This window comes from Symphodus melops, assembly GCF_947650265.1.
Source record: "Symphodus melops genome assembly, chromosome: 16".
In the NCBI taxonomy this organism is placed as follows: Eukaryota; Metazoa; Chordata; class Actinopteri; order Labriformes; family Labridae; genus Symphodus; species Symphodus melops.
The window spans coordinates 19,684,487-19,712,414 of NC_136706.1; the positions used below are offsets into that span (position 1 = coordinate 19,684,487).

The window sequence follows — 27,928 nt, forward strand, 5'->3', positions numbered from 1 at the left end:
TCGTTTGAATAAGTTAACGTTTGCCAACCCCCTCAAGCTCCAGCCTCTTGATCAAACATGGCCACTTGTGGCCTAAAGAAACTCTACATGGACGTGCCAAGTGCCAAACTCAAGACTTCAAAGTTTTAGTTAATAAACCGATGGGTGATGCCATGCTTGTTACGTCCACTTCTTACATACAGTTGATGTGATAAACGTGACGTGACACAGATATCTTGATAGAGATTTTACAGAAACATTCTACAGTATGATGTTAACAGCAATACGGACATACAGACGTTGTTGGCCAAGGTCACTTTTTTCAAGCTTTCAATCAAAGATCAGAGCCTCAGCTGATTGACGGATCATCTTCCCCAGGCTGCATATTTCCGGCCCCCCTGTCACAAATAAGGGGAGGAGTTGAAGTTTGCTTGCCATCAAGACTTTCCTACGAAACGTCCAGCAGCTTCAATACAGCATCATTTGCCAGAAAACATACTAAAACTAAAAGGCATACAGAAGCTTTACAGTAAAAGAGAAACAAACATGCAGATACAAAAACAACAACAGACAAAAACTACAATTGTGGCACCCTTTAACCATTTCTTTTTGTTTCTGTTTCTCAGTCTGCCAGCGATCTACACAGGCGGATACTTCCTCAACATCCATCGTCTTTGGAGACGTTTCCATGATAACACTGAGCTCTGTCACCGTGGCATTAAGCATACATGGGCACTGTCGGCTTTCTGTTCCTCTGTTCCTCCTTGACTTGTCAGCATCCTGCAATAATTGTGGAGATGTGACGCACTTCTTCCAGAGTGTGGAGAGGAAAACAGACGTCTCCCATGGATTTTGACAATCGCTTCAATTTTCTGCCAGATATTTTGTGCGTGAGGATGAGGAGGGAAGGAATAGGGGCTGACAGATCAACTGTCCAGGATTTCAGGGGAAAGACAGTCCAGCTGCTTTTGGGTCAGATCAGGAACAAAGTGGGATTCACACACGCAAGCCACCTGACAAAAAGCTGCTCTGTACTGATAAGCAGTTGATAATGTGGCGTGCAGCGGTACTGTGGCAGGTAATCAGCCAAAAATGAACAAAAAACACTTTGTATGTCCTGTCTGATCAGGATGGTGTGCTTAGTGGCGGCTGGAGTGTAGAGCTGAAGGCAGTTCAGGTCCAGGTGTGATAGACCAAGCTGGACTCTGTCTGCAGTCTGGTCCCACAGGTAAGATGCTACTGTACAGCTGATTGGTTTGAATGATTTGAAGTAAATCAGAAGTAAAGCGCAGGCTCGCTGCTGTAGTCTGACAGGGAGGAGCTGTCTGCCGGTGTGAGCTGAGGAGAAAAGACACACACAACGTTTATAATGCTTTAATCAGCACACTGAAAGTTTGTTTCTTTTGGCATCACACTCCCACACATTGATACTTGAGTTTTAGACATTCTACTATTAAAATGTATGAATATTTGGAATTGTCTTCTTAAATTGTAGTCACATTTGCATTTAAAGGTCACATATTAAACTCCTTTACAACCAGTTTAAATAATTCTCAGAGCTCCTCAAAACATGTGTGTGATGTGTCCTGTTCTAAATACACACTGATCCTGTCTTCGATCACGCCTATAAACCCCTCTATTTCAGCCCTGCTCCGAACAGGCTGTTTCTGTGTCTGTATCTTTAAATGTAAATGAGCTGTGTCTGACCACGCCCCCTCTCTGGTCAGGCTTGGCTGGCTCATGCTTTCTCGCTCCATGTCCTATTGTTTACAGTGTGAAGGCAGACGCAGAGGGAACAAACCCCTAGCTGTGGGAGTCTCACCCACCTGGGGGAGGGGTTACTGCCCTTTGTGACATCACAAAGGTCAAATCTTGACCTTTAAGAAAAATAGTTTCCTGCTGCTATTGTTATGTTACCAAATACATTGAATTAACTGCTTTTTATTATATTAAATATAAATTCAATGTCAGAAAACAAGGTCTGTTCTCTGAAAATCACAACCAGACAGAGACATCTGTTTTCTCTCCAAATGGTGCTGCTGTTACTGGGAAAAAAATAGTAATCAAATAATCTCAATTTTGAAATGTTGTGCGGGACTGTGACTTGCCCTTATACAGGCGCTTGAATGTTGTCTGGACTAAATGAGACATTTGAGGCCACCCGCTTATCAAGGAACTTTTGAGTCAACAAACTATCATATATGGAAAGTTCCTGAGACGATCCTATTGAGTATAAAAAGGTCTGTAACTCTGAACCATCTATTGCTGCTCTACTGTGGCACTCTCACCTTTTTTTCTAAACCCGTGCAGGAAGTCAAAAACTGATCTCGTCAAATGATAGTACTTAGTGCACCCATACAGAGACAGTACAGAGGTTAAAGTCTGTTTCTCACCATAACCTCCTCTGTTATCTCCGTCTGTTGAGCGGTGTTTTCTTCCTGGTAAACACTCTCTTCATGTTTCTGCTCCTGCCATGTGTTAAAGTCCACAGAGTGCTTGGGGACGTAACTGGCGAGGTCTGCAGACAATAAAGAGACATCAATAAAATGTACAATACATTTATTCCTCTGAGTATTGTTCCTGTTTAACCTTAGTTTTTTTTTCACATTTTGATATCTTATGTAATTAAGTGTCAGTATTTAAGCTCCGCTATTTTTGTGAAATAAGACGTCAGTTCATCATTTATCAGATTTATTGAATAAAAGTAGCTGTTGCTGCTGAAGTCAGAATTAGACATATCTCCTTCTCCTCACATTTTGTGAATGTTACTTCACAGTTTGCCCAGTAGGGGTCTCTGTCGTCATATCTAATGTTCTGCAACCTTCCTCGTTTATTTATGACGCCTTCTTGTGTTCCTGTTTGTATTCGCTGAATTTTATGTAAAAATTCCTTTTTGAAGAAGAGTCCATTGAATACATGTTCCTCCAAACAGCCAGTAAGTAAATCTCGCTTTAAGAAGGGAAAACAGCAGCTTTCTGTCCTCGTATTGATTGTCCTGAAAAAGAGTGAAAGATGAACCATGGCTGAACTCTGATGCTAAAAGACTCAACTTAAACATGTTTATTCCTGCTGCAATACGCATTTTAAACCAGGCCAGAAAAAACACTACTTTTTAAAGTTCTTTTACCTTTCTACTGAACTTCTGGTACGTTCTGATGATTTGATGTGAATTTAATTGCCGTGAATGTTTTAATGTCGTTAGTCTTTAAGCAAAGATTATTTTCTGCCACTATGTGATAAAGTGAATCACATCGCAAAAAATAAGTAGTTCAGCTATAAATGACCCATGATGGGACGAAGGTGGATCGTCACATGATCTTACCGTTGCTGTTATTCAGGTGTGTTGGAGAGTTGGCGAAACTGGGTCGAGGGATGTGGATGCGTCCCACCATGCTTGGCTGTTCATCCGCCACCTTCCCGTCTTGTCTCTCCCCCTCGTCCTCCTCTCCGCTGTCCCAGCTGGTCTCTGACGGATACTCGTACGTACTCTTCAGACTGGACTCGTTGAAGGAGATCTTTAGCTGCAAAAGAAACGGAGCACAATTAGAGTAAGCAGTCAGCTCTTCTCGTGTTCAAGTTATTCAACTATTTGGTTACTTTTTTTACTCTCCTGCTACAGTTTTTCTTCTTCTACTTAGTCATTAATACATGATGATGATGTTGTCTTCTCCTGCTTATGTATTTCACTGGCAGCATGAAAGAGCTAACATCAGTACCAGTACATTGTGTTTGGGTCCAGTTTTGAAAGACAGAAAAAAGACTGAGCTTTGCCATGTGTTTCCATTTGTTTAATGAATCAATATAACTTTGCACAGGTATTCATGATGACCTCACATCTTTAGACACACTGACTGTTGCTCAGCTGTGATGCTCTGCTGTATGGGACGTAGACAGCGTGAGAGGATTGTAAACCAAAGAGTGCGCTCACACTATTTCTTAATCACTTCCTGCACTTTTTATTGCATTATGTTCATGGAAAAAAACTCATATCAGCTCATACTGAGAACCATAAAACTGATACTGGTATTTTCTGTCATAGTCCGTGATCATTGGTTAATATTTTTTTGGTTTAATATCAGTCTGGCTCTGAAAGTGAGAAACCAATTTCCCATGAAAGACATCTCTTCAAACCTAAAAGATGCACTAGCCACTGCTGCTGCCGCCATAATATATTTTTATTTTATCTTCAAATCCTTCAAATTAATACTGTAAGTAACAGAAAAATACATATAGCGAGTCTAAACTCACTTCATGTAACTCTGCCCTTTATTTAGAAAGGGTCCTGGTCCCTGAAAAGCAGACACTTGTCCCGTCTCTGCAGACCTGCTCTTTGTTCAGCAGCCACGTGTTTACAGAGGAAACAAGCCCCCGCTGTGGACTGTTTACTCGCTGAAGAGCGAGGTAGAGAAGCCAAACTTTACAAGCATCAGCCAAGGTTTAAATGTCTCGGACATCTTTACATCTCAAAGCTCAGACTCTCCAAAGAGACTGCAGAGGTTTACGAGCAGGGTAAACAGTAACTGGTTTACCTTCCTTATTGCTCTGTAATTACTGCTCACGTGTCTCCGCTCTCCGCTAACTCTGCAGTTATGCCAGTTTAGTGAACCAGCTACCTCATAACTTATTCAGCAGAGCTTTTAATTGGGATGGTTGGAGAGCCAGCTGCAGTTTGTCGAGGCCTGTCTGCAGCGTCATGTACTGTACTTTGTGTGTCCTCTAAGTGGGCCAGGTGGCGGCCTCGCAGGAGCTCGGGGGGGGGGGCCTGTGATTGATTGTCTCAGAGCGTCCGCTGCAAGACATGTCTGTTTGGTAACACGCTTCAGTGCTCTGCAAACTTAGATGGAGTGGGTGAGATGAGCCCTTGCACTTTGTTGCACCATGTAATCCAACAAGAGTGGCAACTCTGCCGTCAGAGATTTGAGGGGTTTTAGCTGTCAGACACTCACTGAGTTTTATTCTCAAAGGAGAAATCGCAACGGGAAGTTCTGTGATCAGTAACTGAGGCAGTCATCTTGTTTTTTTTTTAATTCAAAGTGAATTTGATGAAAGTGAATTGATGCCAAACCAGAAAAAAGAGAAGAAAGGATGAGTATCATGTAATAAAGGGAAAGCTTTACGGTCATGCAAAGAGTGTTTTCAGATATGACTAAAAACAGACTCATCATGTTGTCACAAAAGGCTCTTGTTGTCGTCTTAAAAGGATACTGTTAAGGCAACCCAAGTTTAGGGATGTAAAGGTTAATCATGAGGCAGCTATAAATCGATTTAAAGGCGTCAACATTCACATCGGTACTCTGAAAAACGATTTGCAGAAATATGGCGAGCGTCAGCAGCCGAAGAGCAGAGGCGGTTGGTTGTAACAAGCAGGCGTCGTCCTGGAGGCCAAACCGTACACTTACACTCATTTGGGTGAGCGGGGCTGCAAACCTGCTCACCCAAATGTAATGAGTGTAAGGGCCAAAGAGATTATGAAGTGCATTCGTGTTTTCATTCAAAAAAAAAATTCAAGGAATCTTTTTCATTCATCTCAGATTTTCTTTCAGTCTCATTTTGTTGAATAAATCGTGAGTTGAGTGAATCGCTCCATCCCTCCTCCAGTTCTATAGTAAATCATGAAACGTAATGCGTCAGTCTCTGGCACGATGTTTGCATGACGCCTTCTGCTGACCAGTACCATAAATATAATACTGACACATAAACATCCTGCAGATCCGTACGGGCTGATTCAATCATCACCTGACACATCGTGACCGTGTAAATGTAGCATGAAAACGACACGCTATGATGACAACGTCCACGTTTTAACAAGAAGAATTTGTATATTGTAATTATTCAAATGATCTTGATATAACAGCTGAATGAAACAGCTGACTTTTTATTGCATGACACAGTAGGCTTGTTGTTTTCCTTGCGTGGCAGCGTTCTGCTAACAGTTTGAACATGCGTCACAGAAACAGATAAACTAGTGAGCTGCAACATGTCAGCCCCTAAATGCTGCACGCTTGCTTCCTCTGTTTAGAGTTCATTGGAGGAGTTTTTGTTCACTTTATTCTGTTCAATTTGTATGGATTTTATTTATCATGTAATTATGTGTCAATGACTATTTAATAAGTGAATAACACAACAAACGTATAAAGCAGCTCCTTTGTGATGTTCAGTAAAATGTTTCTGATGCAAAGAGGAAAATTATCTTTAAATTGATTCGTACGAAAAAAAGATCCAAAAAGAAGACAAAGATCTGTATGACCTCTAAATTCACTTTAAGGAAGATTAGCATTAGCTGGACAACCTGCGTGTTAACGTGACACTTCTTCAGCATAAGGCTGATTTAGAGGTTTTTATTTTCTATCACAACAGAAAAAGATACATGATTAAAATGACTGAATGACGGGACGTCAGTGGTGTCATGGTTAGTGTGTGTGTGTGTGTGTGTGTGTGTGTGTGTGTGTGTGTGTGTGTCGCTGCGGTCGATCTTTGCAGTCAGCCCAGGTTCAGATCCTGACTATCCTTCTCTTTTCTCTCTCCCTGATTTCTGACAGCGTCCACTGTACTGTCTCTGGAATAAAGGCAGAAAAAGCTCAGACATCAAATTGAAAAAAAAAAAAAAGACTGAAGAGCTTCAGGGAATCATTTTAAGTTCAAAGCTTAGCAAAAAAATGCAGTTTTGTTCAGATCATGTCATTTATCAATCAAATGAAAATACAATGAAACATGAAACCACAGCACCTGCTCTTTTGGCGTCTTACAAACCTGCGAGGGTCGGGCCTTTTTACATGACATGAAAATAACAATGGAAAAATATCCATCAATCTAAAACATCTCTTTTCAAGTATGCTGACCACATGTAGGTGCTGCACACTCAAAAGGCTTTATTATCTTCTCCTGAGTTGCCATGGAGACGACAGGCTAAAAAACACACAAACACATAAGCGCAGGTTTGTCTGTCAGCTGACTGCTCTTTACATACTGTACCTGGCTCCATCCACTCTGCGGGCCGTGATCTAAATCTGCAGTAATCTCCATCACAAGGCGGCGAGCCAGCGGCCACTCCAGTCACACTTAACCTCCATTTCAAAAGACCCTGCTCTTTACTGATCCTTTATGAATATGTTACGCTCTGTTCCCTGCCACCACAGTCACAGTTTAGATGCTTTTTTTTTTCTTCTGAATTTGCTTGTTGTGCACCACTGTTTTTGTTTCTTCACTTTCACAGACACCATCAAGTTCTTCCAAAGCTTCTGCAACCTAATACCAGGCGCATACAAGTTTAACCCTTTGTAGGGCAAGTGACTATTTTTGGTAATTTCCACAAACATTACATATGGCCAGCCTTCTGCACCTCAGTTAGGTCGAGAAGCATGTGATCCTCACTCAGCCAATCAGAAGAGCTCACCCTACGACACTGATCCTGCTATTGTGACATTTGAACCAAATATGGTAACTTTGCCAATTTGTATTTCAATGAGTGCCCTGTAAAGGGTTAACAGGTCTTTTCTTTCATGACAGACAATAAACAGAAAGTCATGTGACGGCTCATGATGATTTAGCACAATTAAACACAAGCCAATCAAACATGCTTGTCTTCATATTAAGGGCAAAGGATCTATAGATTCAGGACAAAGGTACACAGTCTCAGGAGTAATGACCATGCTCCATGGGATGACTATGGATCTATTGAGATCTACAGATCAGGATCTATGGGACCTGTGATACTGTAGATTATACTGGACCACCTTTCTAATGGTCTTATGATGATTTAATAAGTCCAGTAGTCCTTGTCCCGGCAGCAGAAGCCAGGCCAAGGTCAGACATGTCTTCCCTCAACCATCGCCCAAGGCCCAGCCTCCCCACCATCGGACTGTCTTCTCTCAACCATCGCCGTCCTGGACAACAGGAAGTCGAGGAATCCTGCCTGTTTATTCACCTATATGATCTTTTGTAATGCGTCTCGAGATAACACCCGTTATTAACTGACACAATAGCAATAAAGATTGATTGATTGATTGATTTAAAAGGTGTTGACTGACATCAGTGAGCAGGCGGATCCAGCTGGTGGGCGTGTCAGGCGGCAGAGTGCAGAAGTCACAGATCTGCCCGTGAACTCGGTGAACTCATTACAAGACTTCAACAGCAACCTTTCATCCAATTACACGTTAAAGGAGAACTCCAGTATTTCCAAACCTGGGCCATATTTATTGCCTTTAGTATCAATGAGTGATGCTGATCAAGGTTTGACCCTCCAGACCTGCATGAAAATGTGCCTCATCAAGTTAATCTGCTTTCATTTCACCAATGACAGCCGAGGGTTGTTCTCAACTTGTTTCACATCTTTACAGGAAGGATCCACACACACACACACACACGCACGCACGCACGCACGCACGCACGCACGCACGCACACACGCACACACACACATACAGCTGCTGCACTGCTCAGTTTATAGACACCAGAACTCAAAACAGTGTTTTCGACTTGGATAACGTGGGACTTCCTCGTCTACCTGGACCTGGATGGATTGTTGTTTCACATGGCGTTACAGCTGACGATGAGGTTGAACTATAGGACACGATAGGATGCGATACAGTTCGATGGTACATGATACGATGTGACACCATGCAACACCTTACCTTGCATGTAAGGTGTCCTTGGGTTTCTTGATAGGCGCCCTCAAATAAAATGTATTATTATTAATATTATTGTTATTATTATAGGGTGTGATATGATGTGATACCATACAGTACGATACAACATAATGTGATGCAACAAGATACCAAGGATGCGATACAGTGTGATAAGATGACAGAATGATAGGATCCTATATGATGTGATTCGATACCACATGGTATGATACGAGGCAGTGGGAGGAATGTGATTCATTCTTTAAGGGCTACATGCTTCTCTCGAACCACAGCATAGAATTCAAAAGGCCTCTTTACAGCCACCAGAATCTTTTCACAGACACAGTTTATTGTTGACTCTCCTGGTAGCTTTGGGACCCATTTTTATCTTTGAATACATTTTGTGTATTTAGCTCACAAAAGATAGCATCAATTTGTTTGACTTCTCCAACTTACAAACGTCACTTGCACATCTCCAAAGTGCACCTTTAAGATCGGGGTTAATTTGCACGTATAAGGATTACGCTGCAGGCATTACACTCCGTTTCTTTAGCAGCCGGCTGAAGCAAATCTGTGGAGCTCTTCCAAAAGCGTTTAACAATCATTAGTCATTCAGACCTGAAACCAAGTTAAAGAAGGATCCAGTTTAAGAATGATCAGAATGTCACTGTGGGTTTGAATGCATGTAATCCTGCACTCTCTCTCTCTCTCTCTCTCTCTCTCACGGCGTTTGTAGCTACTACGTCTGTGTTTCCACCCCACAAGGTCACATTGTTCAGCTTTCATACATTCCTTCCTGAAGTTTGTTAAAGTTTCAAGCTCAGTTATACAGAAATACATTTGGCAGATAATCAAGATGCTGAAATAATTGATCTAAAATATATGGGTTTGACATTCCTTACATTCAGCTCTCAACGCCGCATGTTTGAGATAATGAGACGAACTCTCACACTGATAAAAACTAAAAGAAGTAACAATACGCTTCAAGGCAGACAGAACTCTGGAGTTACTACTCAACAAAAATGTCTTTTCTCTTATCACTTCCTGCTGAAGGCCAGGCGACAGTGATAATTAGTCATAATAAAAGCACGAAAACACCCCAGCTCCTGATTCAACAGATACAGGCTCTCTGACACGATACAACAGCCCTCAATCTTATTTTTAGCCTTATTTGGTTCCTGTGTGAGATCTTACACAACAAAAAGTGTTTCCTGGCTTAACTGGCATCCGGTCTTAGAGGAAGTCTCTGGATGCCAAAATAGTCTATCAATAAATCAGGCTAGCTGCTGGGCTGGCTTCCTCTTTCACTGTCTTTCACGTTTCTTTTTCTGTGTGTGGTCACCTCTGTCATGAGACTGTGGGGAGATGATACTTCTCTGTAATGTCTCCATCACTGCTCTCTCTCTCTCTCTCTCTCTCTGACTTTAGCTCTCGCTCTGTAGCAATAAACCCACTTCGAGGGGACATCTCCCAGACCGCTGCAGCTCATATGTGAGCTTCAGTTGTGGCTCCTTTTCATCTCTCTGGTAAAAGCCTGCATCGCGGAGGCAGAAGTGATTCGTCTTCTGTCCTCGGGCTGTGGGTCGGGCCAGAGGAAGCCGCACTCAGGCTTTTTCGTCTTTCTCATTCACCGCAGGATGCTCAGGCAGGAAGCTGCAGCTTTGACAGGACCACCAACAAATGATCAACTCCACTGGTTTTTGTTTTTTATTCGTCCAGAACTGACTGTGCAGCACAGTATGTGTGTGCATATGTTTGCGAAAAAGGCCCATGCTTAGTCTGCTCTTGTTCAGTGAGCTGATGGGAAGTTTTTCTCTTCAGATGCAACTTGATTGTCTGCAGCAAAGGTCCAACATGTTCCATCAGCCTGTTGTTGTGAGCACCGGCTTCTTTGCCGCCGAGCGCCGGGGCTCAGGCGTCCCGCCAAAGGAAGCCTGCAGGCTGAATCGACGGATGAAGAAAGCTGGGTCTGTTGTGGACCTGCAGCTTGAGCTGGTAGTCCAGACTAAGCTTACAGTCCTGCACAATGTCACAACGTGCGACACAATCTAAAGAGCAACAGAGTGATGCAGCCCCGCTGCTCAAAGAAAGATACACGAGGTGTTTCTGTCAGAATGAACAACACATCTGAACAGACACTGAGCCGCTCTGATCATCTTCAAACCTCGGCACTAAGTATTCTGCTCTGTGCACAACTGCTTGTAAAACTGAATCATATCTCACATATCACATAAGTGTTTGTGTAACCTATGACCTCAAATCAACAGCTTGATCAATGGAACATTGTACCTTGATTTTGTTTCCTGCTCTCATAGTTCACTAACGTGCTCTCTACAGTAAATATGGAAGAGTGCATATGTGATTATTTACTGAATACTTTGAACTGAAAAAGCATCACTTGAAATGAAGAGGACACATTTTAGTATGAAAGGAATGAACTTCTCTGAACCTAATGCACTTGTATTTCTTGCAAACAGACTTTTGACTTCTTTTCATTCGGAGACGTCTTCTCTTAAGACAAAATGTGTCCAAATGATGGACAATGTTTCCATGTTGCGGATTGGACGTGTCGTCACGTGACTCCGCCCAGAAAGTAATTTAAATAATCAACATGAGTGAGATTACGTTGGTTAAAGGTTCTGAATGTCGTTTTCCATTCATGTTTAATTAATTGACGAGCCCTTTGAATCATATTGTACTGATCTCAACATCATCATGACTCTTATTTAACATGAGGGATGTCTCCGGTGTCCTCTCTATCGTCTATAAAACTTCACAGACATTCAATACTAAGACATGTTCAGAGTAAGACGTAGAATATGAAGGATAAATGATGATGATTACTGATGTCACCTAACGTCTCCTTGTTTTCGTTTGACTTTGAAGTGTTGTGTTTCTGTCCTTTGTTTCCTTCTGTCTGAGTGTCATAAACTGAAGTTACTGCAGACAGTTATCCCAAATGGAACCATCTCACAAAATCTCAAAATCTGCCGCTGAGCTCATTTTCAAACCACAGCTGAAAACTTTGATTCAACATTGCTTTCAACAAGCAGACGCCTCTGTTGTTTTTACATTTTTTATTATGTAAACAAAACCAAACAATAAGTGTCTAGTGCATTGTTTGGTTTTCATATTCTGCACATTTATTTATAGCACACACAACTGTTTTTGTCTGTCATGTTTCTTTCATGTTTCCTTTTTATATGTGTTTGCAGTATTTGCACTTGTTTTAAGATGCCTGTTATGCATGCATGCATGCTTTATCATAAAGATGTATGAGGGTCTTAGGTCTTTAATATACAGAAGGGTTAAAGGGAAGTGACGGACATGGAGAGATGAATTAAAGAAAACCCTTAGGACACAATCAAACAGTTCAAGAAGTTAGTGTTGTCACTTCAGCTCTGAGGGGGTTTGTTTGCTGTAAAAAAAAAAAAAAAAAAAAGAAAGAAAAGAAAATTGGTTTTGAAGCTGAATAGAAAATGAAAAGACAGTGGTTTCCTGCTGAGCGTGAAGCTGTTGAAGCTTCAACACAACTCGACTTCAGACATCAGAGGGGGGAAGAGACCCAACACGTCCAAACAATATTTCTGCAGAAATATATTCCACAAGTTCTTTTCATTCAACTTTCATCAGCTCTGTCCTCTTCTTGTTTCTATGTTGGTTCATGAGGCACGACGGGGCGTGAGGAAGACGGACAAAGGAAGAAGCGAGGGAGAGGAGCGAGAGAGAAGAGAGTCGGCAGATTAGATTATGTCTTCATGATTGTGCCTCGGCCAATGGTGCGAGATGGGAGCTTTGCCAGGCATTTTTTCCAGGCCACCCAGCATAGCGTGTCCTCATTTGGTGAAAATTGGTTCCTACTGAATAGACACACACACACACTCTCTCTCTCTGTCTCTCTCTATCACACACACACACACACACACACACACAAACACACACACAAACACACAGGGTGATTTCATTGCCAGTGCTGATCTGGTTAAAATCAAAGCTGCTGAGTAACACTGGCGCTTCGACGCTCTATCGCAGAGCTGAGGGTACAGCAGCACGTGTGAGTTCATCATGTGCATGTTGTGTATCTAACTATGTGTGTTTCATCTCACTGGAGGGTGGTGACAGCAGGTGTGGGGTCTAAAGTCCTGCTGGTTCCAGGTACACACCTGCTCACATCCATTTAAGAGTAGCACCTGAGGTCTCCCTTGAAAATGCAATTTTCTGCAGAAGCTGTACCTCACATGGCCTGTCAGAGTCCTCTAACAGGACTAAAGGTGTGCTCGAAGGAGAAGAGCAGGCGCCTGATTAGAGCTAATCTCCAGCCGGGCAGATAATATTAGCACAGCACCACAATGAACCGACTGAGGAGTTGAGCTGCAGCTGCATTGGCTCCTGGAGACAGGGATAATAAAGCCTGCATGTACTCACACAAAGCATGTGGCGCACTTCTCCACTGTGCTGCGAAATGAGGATTACCAAAGTGAAAGACAGAGGGCATCACTAATGGAAACAAAGTGACCAAAGCTTCACCAATGATCAGACCTGGAAGATTTCAAAATAGACTGCCTTAATTCGATCTGTTTTTTAGCGTCCTTCGTTTTATAGAAGCAGTTCAAACAAAGGGCTGTTTAAATCACAACAGTGAAAATGGGGCTTTACTTTGACGTGTGCAGATGGTAGAAAACGTTTTGGAATTTGTCCATTTAGATAGCTTCAGCTAACAGGTTTTCATAACAATATGGACCTGTTGACGGCAACAAAGAAGCAGAACAGTTAGAAAGACTATTCAATCATTTCAAGGTGTGAGGCTGCTGACACGTCATCAGCAGATTAACCAATCTGAGCCGAGCGTGCTGCTTTTCATGAAGCGGGAGAGTCGCAGCCCAGAGGCTCCTCCTGCTGTTTTGAACGTCGACACGTCGCCTCGAAGGGCTGCACTTCAAGTTCACCGTATGTCAACGCTAACCTTCAACACTGCTGCCGCCCTTTTCCGACGAGAAATCACAGCTGTACGAGACACAGCCAGGAGTGACACATTTAAGAAAAGGAGGTTATGATGAAGAAAGTCCCTGTGTGTTTCAGAGCTCCCTGAACGCTGTAACACAATATTCAAACACACCGCACCGAGCACCAAAGGCTCTCTGACTCGAGTGCTGATGCCGCACAGAAACATGGAGAATAGAGCAAATTGGTTTTCCATGTGGAAGCTGCTTCGTCTCGAAACTTAAATAAAGCCCGGGGGAGAGAAAGAGATCTGTTCAATTCAAGGGGAAAATGACTACATGCACCATAAAATCCCCCAAAACACAAATATGTAACTTAAGGCCTACATTAGACACTTTTAAAGAATGTTTCATGATTTGTATTCTTGTAAAATGGGGTTACAGATCCCACTAAGAATGAGCTTTTATTCTGAAAAGCACACACAAACTTCAGTAGAAAACACAAACCCTCTCTCTTATTGTACATGTGAAGAAAGAAGTGATGTTTGTTGGTAATGATCTTAAGTTAAAAAAATCATTAACTGATGGTGCGGCATTCCTGTGAGCACATTCAAAGTCATTATGAGTCATTTAGTGAGTGCACACAGCACCCTGCTGCCAAGGAGACACACCTTGGCAGCACATATCCGTCGATGAGCTTACTCCGAAATAAAGTGTGGGTCGCAGGGATTCCAGCTCGCACCTACATATCACCGCTTTAGGCTATCAATGAGCCAGCATTCAGTAAAAGAGCGGAGCAGTGTTATCACTGTGACACCTGCTGAACACTCCTCAGGCAGTACGCTGAGATGTTCCTGCTGTAGTGTCGGTGTTGTGACAGTTCTCGTCATATTTTTCATCCTGATATCTGCTGGTAAAAAAAAAACTTCACAAAGGAGTAAATAGTATAAAAAATATCGGTCTAACTTTGTCTAATAATAAACTGATTAGCTCAGTTATGGTCTCACGTTCATGCCGCCACGCTTCTTCAAATGGAAAAAAATGAGCAGAACTTTATTGTTACGTACATTTATTTTCAGAATTTCACTCACAGCTTTACTGCCGAAGAAAATTGTTGCTGGATATCCTCAGAAGTCGGACGTGGATCTCTTTTCAGTGGATCGTAAATGTTTATCAGGCAGGAAAAAAAAGCGTTGGATAGTCGATGAGGCACTTTTTAAAAACTTTTGTTTTGATTGTATTTTTTTTTGTCTCAGATTTTGAACCATCTGAGGTCTTAATAGTGCAGTTTCTGAACTCAATAAGATGCATATTGCTAAAACAACAACAACAACAACAACAGGGATTTATTGTGAGTAAAAAAGGGTTCCAGTGACGCTGTTTGCTTTCTGCACGGCCTCCTTCACTGCAGAAGCCTGCATGCTCTGAGGAACTGCACAGCTGTTTCTATGTAACAAATGTTCTCAAGAGGAGATTCATCATCATCATATAGGAGCATTCATCAGGTCAGGCTTTTACGTGGAAACGCTTCAAGTGCTACTACAACCATCAATATTCAAATATCTTAACACTGACGGTAGAAATGAGTAGGTGGCTGTCACACGCACACAAAATGTGAAAATCACCGCCATGTTTACACCGCCATGTCTCCAGAGCGTGAGTCACTGCTGTAATAGTTTGCTCTCCTTGTAGCCAAGCCCGAGTCTTCCTGTTCTATCAGGGTTGGATTATCTGACAGATAAGGACTCAAAGGTGGAGTACAAACACTTGAAAAGTTGTTTGTATCAACAGGACCCTGAATAGATGGGCCTCAGAGCTGCGGAGCCATTTTAAATGATGTCCCATCTGAGCGCTGATAAGAACAGGCTGGCTTACACTTATAAAGCTGAACACACTGAATATGAAAAGTGACACCAGCAGGGTGGAGATCGAAACCACTGCTATTGTGGGAGCTTTTAGTGTGTGTAGATGTGCGAGTGTGTTTGAGAAGTCATCATCAGGACAAAGGGGGAAGGAGTTGATGCATTAGGAGGAAGGCTTTTCTCTCTGGCACATTAACATTTGATCCCAAACTCTTCATGTGAAACATTTTTTGCCCTTTTTTTCTCACCACTTTAGTTGCTTAACTTTTGCACGATGACACCATGGTTTAGCGGTGACCATCCAATTGTTATTCCTCTCAGCGCTCTGTGGGATGTCCAGCATCTTCAGAGGTCATTACATGGATCTTATTGGTCAACAAGCTCAACGTGGATCATCAGTGTCTCCCTTTGTCAGCCCCTCCACGTTCACACAGTCCAAAGGGTGACTTCCTCTTCAGCCGGCAGTGAAAGGTGAAACGGTCAGTCGGATTTGGGGGCGGAGATAAGGCCATTGTTTGAGTTTTTCCATTATCTCTAAAAAATAGTCTGATTAAATAAAATAGTTCAATTTGTTTTTGAAATGTGTTTTTTTTGTTGAGTCTAAACTTTATTTATATTGACTTGAGTTATGAAACAACAAGACATGAATACAAAAATGTAATGCTTCACTTGTACAATATAACCTATAACACAACTTTTCATAATGTAAGTGTGTGGGGAAATACCCATTTGATAGCAGCATGTTAAGCTAGTCAGGCTGGTTTTGTCAAGAATTAGAAACTTGTTGATCTGACTCGGTGTTAAAACCAATGTGTCTCACAGTTTGTCTTCCCGTTTGACTCTAAAGACACTGCTGCAGCTTGAGAGGATATTTCTGAATAATCTTAGCGCCCAGTGTCCCGTGTTTTGATTGTGCTTGCTAAGCTAGCATGAATCCATCATGAAAAGTTTAGCAGATAAATGTAAACAGATTACTCTCTCATCATTGAAAGCAACTATGTGATCAAACATAATGTGCTACATAATGTTAGCAAGCATTGGAATCAGTCAACAAATAACAATGCTTGAAATATATTTGAGGACATTTATAAACTGTGTCAGGCAGCTATAGCTAGTTTATTTTGTACAATAACGATATATAAAGGTCAAGTTCTTTAGCCATGCTAGTAGCTTAGCATGACGACCTCAGAACACCACCGTGCTCCAGACAGAGATAAGCTGTCTTCAGGAAAAGTTCAGCGTCTCAAAGCTTTGTACATAGCTGCAGACTACGTTGAGACAACACACCACTTTGGATATACTGTAGGTATAAAGATACCAAAAACATGATTAAGAAATATGTGAATGAATGCAAACAGCAACATGTTGCGAGCGCTTTACAACCCTGTACTGAAATAAATGACCTTGGCTTGCACTCACGAAAACAAACCAGTCCTCCCTTCAACATCACAGCGCTGAGCTGTGGGTCTCCACCCACTCAGACTCTGATTTAGCTCTGCTGATTACAGAACGTGCTCATCGGGAAAACTCATTCAAACATCTTTATAAGACAATATTGTGTTTCATGTGGTCCAAAGCTCCCCTCATAACAACCACCTACATCTACAACATCCAACACTGATGTAACAAGGTGTGTGTGTGTGTGTGTGTGTGTGTGTGTGTGTGTGAGAGAGAGAGAAGAGTGTGTGCCCTTATCCTGGAATTCTAATGACAGGATAGAATGGCCGCAGCTCGTGTTGCCCCGGCGACAGGCGCCATGGATATGTGACAGAAGGAAACGGGAGAGCAGAGGTAGAGACGGGCAGTCAGACAGAGACGAGCGTGGCAGGAAAAAATAAACAGCTTCTGATCAGGTAAACAAAATATGGAGGCCCTGAATGTTTTCACACGACGGCAGACCTTCAGGTGCACACGGCCTCCACAGAGAGAGAGAGAGAGAGAGAGAGAGAGAGAGAGCATTTGAATGAAATTTACATCATGCACAAAAAGCAGCATATATAGCCCCTGATTTCTGATAGTGTTTTACATTTATAACGAAAGAAAGTAGACCTCTTCTCCATCAACGCAGCTTGGTGGCTTTTTGCTACAGTTTTTTTAATTGTAATTCGACCAAACAAATAGAAGACCGAAAGAAGCTCGTGGTAGAAAAGAAACACAACGCTGAAATAAAACAGTGGCTTCTAACTGCTTTTTTTTTTTCACTCGCCCACTCTGTTTCTTTTTATAAACTTTCAAAAAGCCCCGTCTGCTAGCGTCCTCTGCTTTTAGTCTCTTCATCTTCTTACTCATGCACTTTCAACGCACACACACACACACACACACACACACACACACACACTGAATTAAACATGACTATGATAGTGGGGCTTTGCTGGCTGAATTTTAATTACACCGACTTTGTATGGTTGCACATGTGCCCGAGGGCTGAGGAGGAAACCTGCGAGTGTGTGTTTCTATATGTGGGTGTTTAATGCAGTCCTGCATGTTTGTGAGAAACTGTGCGTTTGTTCAAATGCTGCAGCCACAGCGCCCACATGGAAACCATATTTGCACCATGAGTGATATCAATAAGACAAGCAAAGCTAGGACCTCTGACTCAGGTGACAGCCTGCCAGATACAGGAGGGATTTTTGACTCAAGGACAGCATCATCATGTAACATCCTTTACTGCAGAAGTTTTCTTTGTCACTTCACCACACAACAAACTGATGTTTGAACATGCAATAAAAGCTTTAGCAAAAGCTGTCAGACTAACAAAATGCCATTTTAGTGTGGCTGGGAAATAATATTAGTATTTACTTTTAGTGACTGAGGGGTAAAAAAACTCAATCACAATCGGGGTTAAAACTCATACAACAGACGTGCTGAAAGGTTTTTAAAAGGGTCATTTCCTGTTCTAATGCAGAGACAGGAAATGAATGAAAGCACTCTTTTCTGAACTGTGGTCACGGCCTCTCACTTCATCAAACCACCTTGTAAAGTCCTTGCAATTATAAATTTAGACTTTTGCTTGAGAGTCACACGTTCCTCTGATGACAGACTAATTCATATTTTATTTTACAGATGGGTTAAATGACTGAAAAAAGCTTTAAGAAACATTGTGCACGGTATGCGTAGCACCAAATGTCAGACAAGCCAAGTTAGCATTAGCTTGCGTACCCTGTGGAGCATTTAGCAGGTTAAAAAGCACTCTGGAGTGGAGAGCCCAAAACAAAGTGAACCCTTTCAAGATCCAAATAGACTTTGGCATTTGAACATTTCTCCTGTCTCATATACTCGACCTCATACAAACCCACTGCTTAAAAAAACACTCAGGATAGTGAGCAGCTGGCTGTTACTTCAAAAAGAAAATAGTCTTTTTGTAAAAGTGAAGGAGGTGGGGCGGTAAAGTGTTCAGGAAGTGTAAGGGAGGAGAGATGGGGAATGTCTGCCTGGTGGTAAATAATTAAACACAATGGACTTTCACACCTGTAGGCCAGGCGCACAATGTAAATGTAGGAGTGTGCCCTTTCAGTGGCCTTCCTGTGTTACACGGAGCTTTTTAACCATTTCAGTTTGGGTATTTTCAACATGCTACATGCTGCATGACATTTAACTATGAGGGGGAAAAAAAAAAACACAGACTGCGTCCTTCACTTTCTTACATGACGGATGATCCAACGCTGCAAAAACATTGATATGGTTTGAGCAGAGGGGGAGAAGTCCAGCTGAGGTGCCGTTATGTCTGTTGTTGTTTTATCATCAAAGGTTATTAACTAAGAAGAGGCTTGTTTTGGACTTTTCTGTTGCAACAATAGACTGCACCAATGTCTACTTTCAGACATGCGTTATATTTCATTCGACCATAGCTTTAGGTTCTGACTCATTTCAGACAAAACAAGAGGAGAAAACATGGAGTCACTGTACTCGACTCCTCACTCAATCATCGGTCAGTTTTGGAGCCTTTCTTCCTGCATCATCTGTTCTCCGTGGAATCTCAAGTGATGACAAATGAACCCATAAATCCAGAAGTGCAAAAAAAGCATTTCCTCAGGCTGCACAAGCTATTCCATCTATCTAATGCTCATTTTTATCGCAGAACACCCCCAACACACCGCGGTGCACCATTCAGCTGAAAGTGGTGGGCAGAATGCTTCACAAGACTTGATGAAAACAGCTGGGACAACATGGCTGTGTCTTTCCTTTATGGAGAACTTAACCATCAGTTTTAATGCTTTTCAAGAGCAGTACATGCCAGCTAATGTTAGCATCATCTGCGGCTCAGTCTCCTAATAGATTTCTTTTTCAGTCTTTCATTTTCAATTATGGCTATAAAACATGAAGCCATCATTTTCCCATGATGGGAGGTGTCAGCATATGAGCTGAAAAGTTGTTGTCTGGAGCCAGTTCGGCACATTTTTGAGTGAAAGCAAAGCATCATTACATGATTAGTTGGTTTGTTTATGCTAGTTGAAGGTCAATATAAATTTTGCTGATTAAGAGTCCAAGATCCAAAATAACCTTGACAGAATGGTCTTAAAGAAACTTCAATGTGCTGTGATTTACACTCTGTACGTATGTACAGAAATGACTACAAATGTGGGTAAGCACACAAAGCTTCGACCTCTCTTCCTCTTTTGCTGACAAACACATGGGTCCGTCTTCCTTTTCCCATTATGAGCCATCACAGAGACCAGCAGAGACCTCAAAAACAAACCACTCTGCCTTCTTCGGTGTCTTGTTGCCAGCTGTGTCCCTCTTCCACAAAGAGTGGCGTTGTCCGTCGGGAGGAAACAAATCTAGCCATCAATTCTGCCTGGGCGAAGTCAAGACAGTCCTGTCCAATCAAACCGCAAGTGAAAACCGTGTCAATCCTGCTCTGTGTATTTCACTTGAAAGACCAAGTCGATTTTATGCAAATGAAAGAGTGATGCGGTACAAGAAGCTGCACTTGACCTACATAGCACTTCCACAATTCCTTCCTCAATGCAGAGAAGGAGATCACAGGAAGCTGGAAGCAAGAGGACAGACCTTATTAACCATCACCGCACGAGAATAAAGCAGTGCACTGTGGGTAGAAGAGGGGGAAAACACACAAAGCAGAGTGGTGCTTGTGGAGCGATAAGGGCACAGGAGATTGCTCTGGATGAGGTCCACAATTCAGCTTTCACGTAGCTTTAAAAATCAGAGCAGGCAGCAAGAAAGTGTAGAAAGAGTGACGCGTTTTTGGAAAATTTAAAGGAAGAGTTAATGATGTGTTTCGGTAAAGTTCTCAAGTCCTGACGTACAGGAACATTCTTTTCCAGCCAAGTTCCTCATAAAATGGTTTGGGTTTGTAGGGGGAAAATAAAGTGCTGAAAAAAAAAAAACCCCGATCCCAGACCCAGAATGCTGAGCCGAGGCCGTTCTCGCAGGCTGCTCTCGCATAGAAGCGGCACTGAACAAAAAATTCCACACAAATTATACAGGCCAGGCCGAGCCCCGATGCTTTTGTAATTGCCTACACAGCCCTGCCCAGAAGAGAAAAGAGGAACAAAAAAAATCTGTGCCTTGATGATGACCAAGAAGAGCAGACACACAACAAAAGGGAGAAAGTGTTCGGTTTACGAGGACAAAGGACAGGATGTGTTCACGTCTCATGGCCACGGTCACTGCTGGTCTACATGCACATGAGCACAAAAAGAACGCACTCATTCAGCTAGGTTTCCTGGGTCAGCCTTACTCACAAAAGCCAGCAGCCCAAAGATCTGTCATTATATCGCCATGTTCTGCAGGCGAGCGTCACTCAGACTCACAGAGCAACCCTCAAGTTGATACCAAAACTGAGACGCACATTTACAAGGAAATACGAGGAATAATCTGCTGAAGACATCAACATACCTCCATCTAAAGCCGTGGTGCAAAATGAAAGGGCTGCTGGGTAAAGTGAGTCTGACGCTCATTGTGGACATGTTTCTATTAGCAGTAATCACTTTGTATTCAAACCTGCAAACATTATTACCACAACCATAGCGAATGCTGTCTTCACAAAATAAAGGAAATAAAAAGTTGAGGGGTTATCACCCTGCACATGTTTTCTTTCCATGCAAGCTCACCCGCTAACAACATGAACGATATCTCAGTCTTTTATTTACCGATGACTTTACAAGCATGCAGAAAGAAAGAAAAAAACCTCATCTTTAAAACTTGTTTCTAGTATAAAGCTTCTCCTTCAACTTGAACTCTTTCTTTAACAGCTGGTAGGCATTTTAGAAAGAACAGAGAAACGGTGAAACTTTGAGAGAAAGTTCAAGATCAAGTGGGTGTTTCTTTTTTTTTTTTTTAATTAAATCTGGAGCCCCAAACCCAGTGAGTCTCATTTTTGTCTGTCACTTCCAACAAATTCACACTGCCCATGTAGTCTTTTTAAAGCACACATTTGACAGTCAACTGATTCATAGTAAAAAGGAAACTATGCAATAAGACATGCTTCCATAGGATCTCTGTCTGCTATTAGAGCTGACACACAAACATATCGTGAGAGTATTTGAGCTGAGATGAACTTCTCTTGCATTGAGCATGCTGTAGTGAAACATTTACTTGATCATGAGTCAGATCAGATGTTTCCATAGATCCAGTGTTTGTGAAGGATAGCTCTTTGAGTTATAAACAGCATGTTGGTATTGAGGGGGACGTTTACTGTTCAGTAAGCTGTGTGAAATAAAACACATCAGTTCATATGTTTTTGATAAAGCTCTATGTGCCGACTCGATCAATGACTGATAGTTTTGTCTCAATGCCTAACAATGCTTCTCTAAATACTTATATTTGTAAGCCAAATCATTTTTTATTCAAGTTTTTTTTTGTCTCTGTATGTTGTCAAATACAAGAAGGTCACCTGAACCTGTATAGTGATTAGAAATCTATATGAATAAGAGACAACTCAAATCAATGAAATAAAAAATGTAAAAACTTAATTAAGTATTGCAATACTTAATATTTCAAAAGATTATTTGGTGACATATATCAGTGTATTCCTAAAGGAAACATTAGAAATGTGTTTATTTGTAATTATTCAACCTCAAAATGAATCTGGTAGAATGTAATGATATTGTGTATGTTGTACTACAGTGCATCATGGGAGATTGTCTGCAACCAATCTCCCATGATGCAACAACAGCAAGCCCTGCAAAGAACAAAATGTCAAATAGCTGCGAGCTGACAGTCTGGGGATCAGTCGGTCAATCTTTCCACTCGACAGAATCACGAGTCACCTGAGTTTCTTGCCCTGATTGTAAAAGACTGGTTGGATTTAGAGTTGGAGAGCAGATGATTACAGCAGAGCAGGTCAAGGAAAATGGACTACAGGCCAAAGTCTACGGCTGAGCTACTGCCCACACTGAAGCGCCGCCAAAACACTCGGCTTTAGAGGCTATGTGGGTCTCTGAAGATCACAAAGGGAAGTGTGGTGACATAACTTGAGGCAACCTAAAAGTTCGACGAACGAGACGGGTGAGGGGTGACATTTGATGCCCGGCCTTACGCGACACGCATCTGAACCACCGCTTACTATAAGTGTAGTACTTCAAACTACTAAGACTATTACAGGGACATTTTTACTATGGAAAGTCTCATCCAGCTGTCAGTGTGAATCTATGCTGCTGAAAATGTAAACAGAGGCTCTTAATTGTACAGTCTGACACTGAGGCGATGGCAGCAGATGGAGATATCAAATACTAGCATACAAACAGTCGAGCTGTTTTACTCGTGTAGGTCATACAGAGGCACCAGTGTTCAATAATGTGTGTTTTCTAACTAGCTGTAACTCCTCACAGGAGCTTTAGTAGTAGAAATGAGCGCCACGGGCTGCTGTCAGGAGAGATATAAACACGGCCATGCTGAAAAATAATGTGTGACACTCCAGAGCAGAATGTGAAAGCAGCCTGAGGCATCCAGCAAATTAATTACAAACCCTCTCTGATATCAAATTAATCCTCAACACAGATTTTAAAAAAAAAAGAAAAGAAGAAGAAGCTATTTGCATCAAGACCTTGGCCAATAAAAAACAAGATATCTGATTAGGATTGTAAGATAACTACGATGCCCTCAGAACAAACTTCCAATTTTCCATTTTAATCTAAGAACCAGCGTTAGCAAGTTGTCTTGATTAATACCAGTGTCGAAACCTTTTTTGATACCATGAGTCCTTGGGTAACTTCTTGTTTTAAATTACCAAAGAAAAACAGACTTTGAAACAGTGAAATATGTGAGAAATGTGTCCACATAAAAACATATTGCGCTCTCTTTTCATTGCTGGTGGCAGCTTTTGGTTAAATACGACAAAAGATCGGACGTTGTTTTGAAGCTTCAGTACTTTAGCATTTATTGATTATTAAAATGACAGAGGCTGTATTGTTTTTTTAAAACATGTGATATCAAAAGTATGGAGCTGTCAAACATATTGACAACCTTCATCAGAGCAGATGAATGTTTGAGGTAATTATTATGTTCCTGAGACTTAAGGACAGGTCAGAGCTGGCCCTGATCCCCGAGCCAAATCCTGAGCATTGAATACAGCCTTGATGAGATTGTTCAGTCAATAGGCTTGGAGGGCCACCTAACCCAATAATGCGCTCTGCGACAAATAACATGCCTTTGTGGGACGGCAATTCCACAGGAGAAAAGCCCTGCGTGCTGTTCCAAGTGGCTGTGTAAACACATGCTTTTAATCCGGATCCGTCAGGCCCGAGAGCGGGTCAAGTGATGGGGATGAGTAGCAGACACATTCACTCACAACACTGCACAGGAAAATAACTGGGAGGATTATCCAGGAGTGGAAATATTAGCCTGAATACCCGAGAAGCTCAGGTGACTGGAGTGCACCAGGTTAAAAAAAAAAGAGGAACAATAAAGCAGCAGAGGCACAACATAAAAAGAAAACACTAACAAAGCCTTTCCTGTGTGTGTGTGTGCTAAATTTAGATCAGAGGGAAGTGAAATGATCCCCCTGGGAAGATTTGGCACATGTTACGCATAAGATTTTAAGCACAAAATAATATCCCTACTTAGTGTGCGCTCCAGTGTCTGTTTTTATTTTCAAAAAGGGCTGCAAACCAGCCGCAGAAAATGGATTATTTCCGTTCTGCTGAATCTGTTTTTTTGTGTTATAGATTTCAGGACGATCATTTAGTCTCCTCAATGTCACAAAATCTTTAAAAGAGACGTTGAGAAATGATGATTTTTTTGTTGTTGCTTGTTTGTATTTGACAAGTTAAAACCAGCTGCTCTCAGGGCCTCTTGTTTTATAAATGACTAAAGTTTAAGATAATTAGCCATATGGTTTGAGTAATCAATCAGCTCATCCTTTAGCACCATGCTGTTCGCAAAGTCTGTCAAAAAAAAAAAAAAAGCGACTCATTGGGAGTTTGGATTTTGCGCTCACCTTCTTTCCTGTGGAGCCGGTCTTGGAGAGGCAGGACTTCTCGAGGGAAAGGTACCCACCGATCACCTCAATCTCCTCCACAGCAGGGTAGCGTTTTTTCAGCAGGGACCCCAGCTGAGAGTAGGGGGCCTGTGGAGGCGTGGACCCCGGTGGACCCTCAGCGGAGGCTTCCTGCTGGGGCTCGGGGGAGCTTGGCTGAGCCTCGGGCTCCGGCCTACGTTTAGGTACCACAGTGAAGGTGTTGCCCTTTTTCCTGTTCACTATGGGGCTGGGGACGGGGACTCGCTGTGGGGGCTCCACCTCTATGTCATCTATGTTTGTTACTGGGAGCTGATCCACGGGAAGCTGTTCGGTGACCGTGAGGGACGGGGTAGAAGGAACGGGAGACGGGACGGGAGAGTCTGAGGGAGCCGGCGAATAGGAAGGAGAAAATGGGGGCGAAGACGGAGCTGGTGGAGAGGAGGGCACTGGGGTCAGAGCAGGAGGTGGAGACAATGGTTCCGTGGCTGGAGGAGGAACAGAACTTGTGGCAACAGAAGGAGACAGTTCAGGCTTGGCTGGCCTCACCACCTCTTTCTCCTCCTTCAGTTTATCCTCAACCCTCTTTGAGGGCGTCACGGTGGGCATGGGGGCGTGGGAGTTTGGCACTCCTGGCGTGGGCATCGCCGTCCCTCTGTGGGAAGGGGAAGACCTGACAGGGCTCGACGGCGTCGGGCTGGGGCGCCGCTTGGGGATCACCTGGAAGGAGTTTCGGGACTGCAGACGAAGGTTTGCAAGGGCCCGTGCCTGCAGGTCCCCGTCAGGGATGGTGGAAAGGTCTGGCTTTGGTGATGGACGGATCTCAAAGTCAGGTGCGGAGCGTGACACTTTAGAGAGGGGGCTTGAGGGGGACACGGCACGAGCATGAAGGGTCTCCGGAGAGCATGGCACCTTGGGTTTGGGTGGCACGTCTTCACCCTCACAATCTCTCTCCCTGGTGGGCTTTGTTTGCCCCCTGTCTGGCTCATCTCTTGAGGTGGTAGCTGTTCCACGACCTCCGCTCTCCTGAAACCGCTGTCTGAATGAAGACACAGACTGAGGGGGCGCAGCAGAGCGCTTCGGGCTGCCCAGGTCAGAGACAGCAGTCTGTGGCTTTGGTTTGGAAGACCAGGAACCCTGGAAGACAGGCGACGATGGCTGGCTGCTGCCCGAGCTGCTGACCAATGGGCCGGGCCTGGGCTTTGGCACCAGATCTGGCTGCTGCTTGGACCAGAGTCTTGGCCTGCTGCTGGAACCACAATCCAGGTCAAGCAGGTTCTCTGTGCTGCGGGACTTCTTCTGCAGTTTCCCGTAGTTGCTGTCGAACTTCTGCAGCATCCGGCTCACCCTGCCTTGGCCCTGACCCTGACCCGTCTCGTATGAGGAGACGTCATGATCAGGGCGGCCCAGGGTGCTCAGGTTCTCCTCGCTCTTGCTTAACGTGGTGTCATAAATGACGACTTCCTTGGCTCTTATCTCAGTAACAGCACTCCCTCTCCGGTCCAGGAGGTCATTCAAAGAGCTATAACTACTGACACCGTTTTGCTGCCATTGAGACCCAGTTTTTAACCCTCCAGCTTCCGGAAAGTAATCCGGGTCTGACTCTATGATGATGATGTTCTCTGCGCGGATAGTCCGTATGCCGGGCACACTGCCGTACAGCTCCAGGATGTGCTGCACAGGACGGCCGGTGTTTTCTCGGTCCTGTCGCCTCCTCCGCTCCTTCTCCAGCTTGATGAATGGGTTCTCCTCCAGGGGGCCCAGGCTTTCCTGAAGCACGAGACTCTCATGTCGCTCGTCCTCCCTCGAAAACGTCCTCTCCGGGGCAGCCGGACGAGGCTCTTTGTTGTTCGAGTAATGCTGGCTGGCTGTGGTGATGGTGTAGTTCCGCCCGGACCCGCTGCCTGCTCCGCTGTCACCCTTGGGTACGCTGCCGCTGCTCCCGTTCACATTTCCCGTGCAGTCCCCGTTAACTCGCTGAGGGCCCGCACCGCCGGGACTGGTCTCAGCGGAACCGGCACCCCCAGACCCCCCGCCCTTCGCTTTCCTCCTCTCCAGGATCTCTCGCTTCCAGGCCGGCATCCTCGGGCTCTCTTGCCCGGCCTCTTGGCGCAGGACGCGGACCTCTCCTCCGCCAGACATTTCAGAGGGGTTGTTTAGACGGGATGAAGAGGAGGAGGGAGGAAGGCCCTGAGGCGGTGCGCCGCGGTCCGGTGCGGCTATAAAACCTGTATCCGGATCTGACAGTACCTGCAGCAGCGGCTACCGCACGTTCACAAACATCCCCACCGTCTCTGTTTTCTCCTCTCCTCTCCCTCTCTGTCTGGCTCCTTCTGTCCACACAGTCCCTGAACGCGGCCCCGCCCCTCCGCAGCGGCACGAGCCAATTCGGTAGTTCCGTCCGCTCTCTGATTGGTCATAATGGCGGACAGACACACCCCCTTCCTTCTCCGTAGACCTCTGCTCGTTTATGCAAACCACACCCGGTCCATTGTTGACTGGGCAGGGAAGACCTGTCAGTCAAGTGTTGCGTTCAGGCAACCCACCCCTTCCCTTTTTTTTATACGACACAATCATATACGTCCATTTATCGTTTACAAATGGATTTAAAGATGTGTAGTCAATATGTTATGCACACATGCAGCCATATTAAACTTATATAGTAATTACATTTTTGGGGGGACTTTTTTTATGTTCAAAATAGCCTACTCAAATGCACATATGTTTATTTTTGCATGCTCGGTTTCCTTTCACAAGATGTATCTCTGAACCATTGGTGCTGGAAATGAATCCTGTCGCCCTGACTTGTTTTTGTTTGTTTTGTGTGTCGCGTGCGATAAATAGGACATCTTGTAATGGATGAAGGGCTGACGACGTGTTGATGCCACCTGTCGATAATCCGGCTGCGGTAAACACACGAGCTGAAAAGCACCCTACAGCAAATGAATCAGCAGCACTAAGAGGGCTTTTGTTTAGTTGTGAAGGAGACTGCTGTATCTCATCAAACATTTATCATTGAACCATCATTGAGAAAACAAAGAGCACAATTAATAAAACAATACGCATCTAAAGAGGGGACACAACGTCACCTACCTTAGTTTTTCTCTCTA

At 43.5% G+C, this 27,928-nt stretch overlaps 1 protein-coding gene across 1 annotated transcript; it reads right to left on the reverse strand.

The window, feature by feature from the left end:
• Nucleotides 1–89: 89 nt before the first annotated feature.
• Nucleotides 90–27,167, reverse strand: tprn (taperin). The gene is made up of 4 exons (XM_079364724.1): nucleotides 24,801–27,167; nucleotides 3,302–3,500; nucleotides 2,373–2,497; nucleotides 90–1,317 (listed from the first exon to the last, which is right to left on the reverse strand). Exons 1-4 carry the CDS (start codon nucleotides 26,958–26,960, stop codon nucleotides 1,255–1,257), a joined length of 2,547 nt encoding a protein of 848 aa, XP_079220850.1. The 5' UTR covers nucleotides 26,961–27,167; the 3' UTR covers nucleotides 90–1,254.
• Nucleotides 27,168–27,928: the final 761 nt, after the last annotated feature.

What these genes read in the sequence shown, in the direction of transcription:
- tprn (XM_079364724.1), bottom strand. Translation starts at nt 26,960, where the DNA reads ATGTCTGGCGGAGGAGAGGTCCGCGTCCTGCGCCAAGAGGCCGGGCAA. An exon ending in ACACCTGAATAACAGCAACG is followed by an intron (nt 2,498 to 3,301) that starts GTAAGATCATGT and finishes TATTGTCTGCAG; the next exon opens with ACCTCGCCAGTTACGTCCCC. An exon ending in AGATAACAGAGGAGGTTATG is followed by an intron (nt 1,318 to 2,372) that starts GTGAGAAACAGA and finishes TTTTCTCCTCAG; the next exon opens with CTCACACCGGCAGACAGCTC.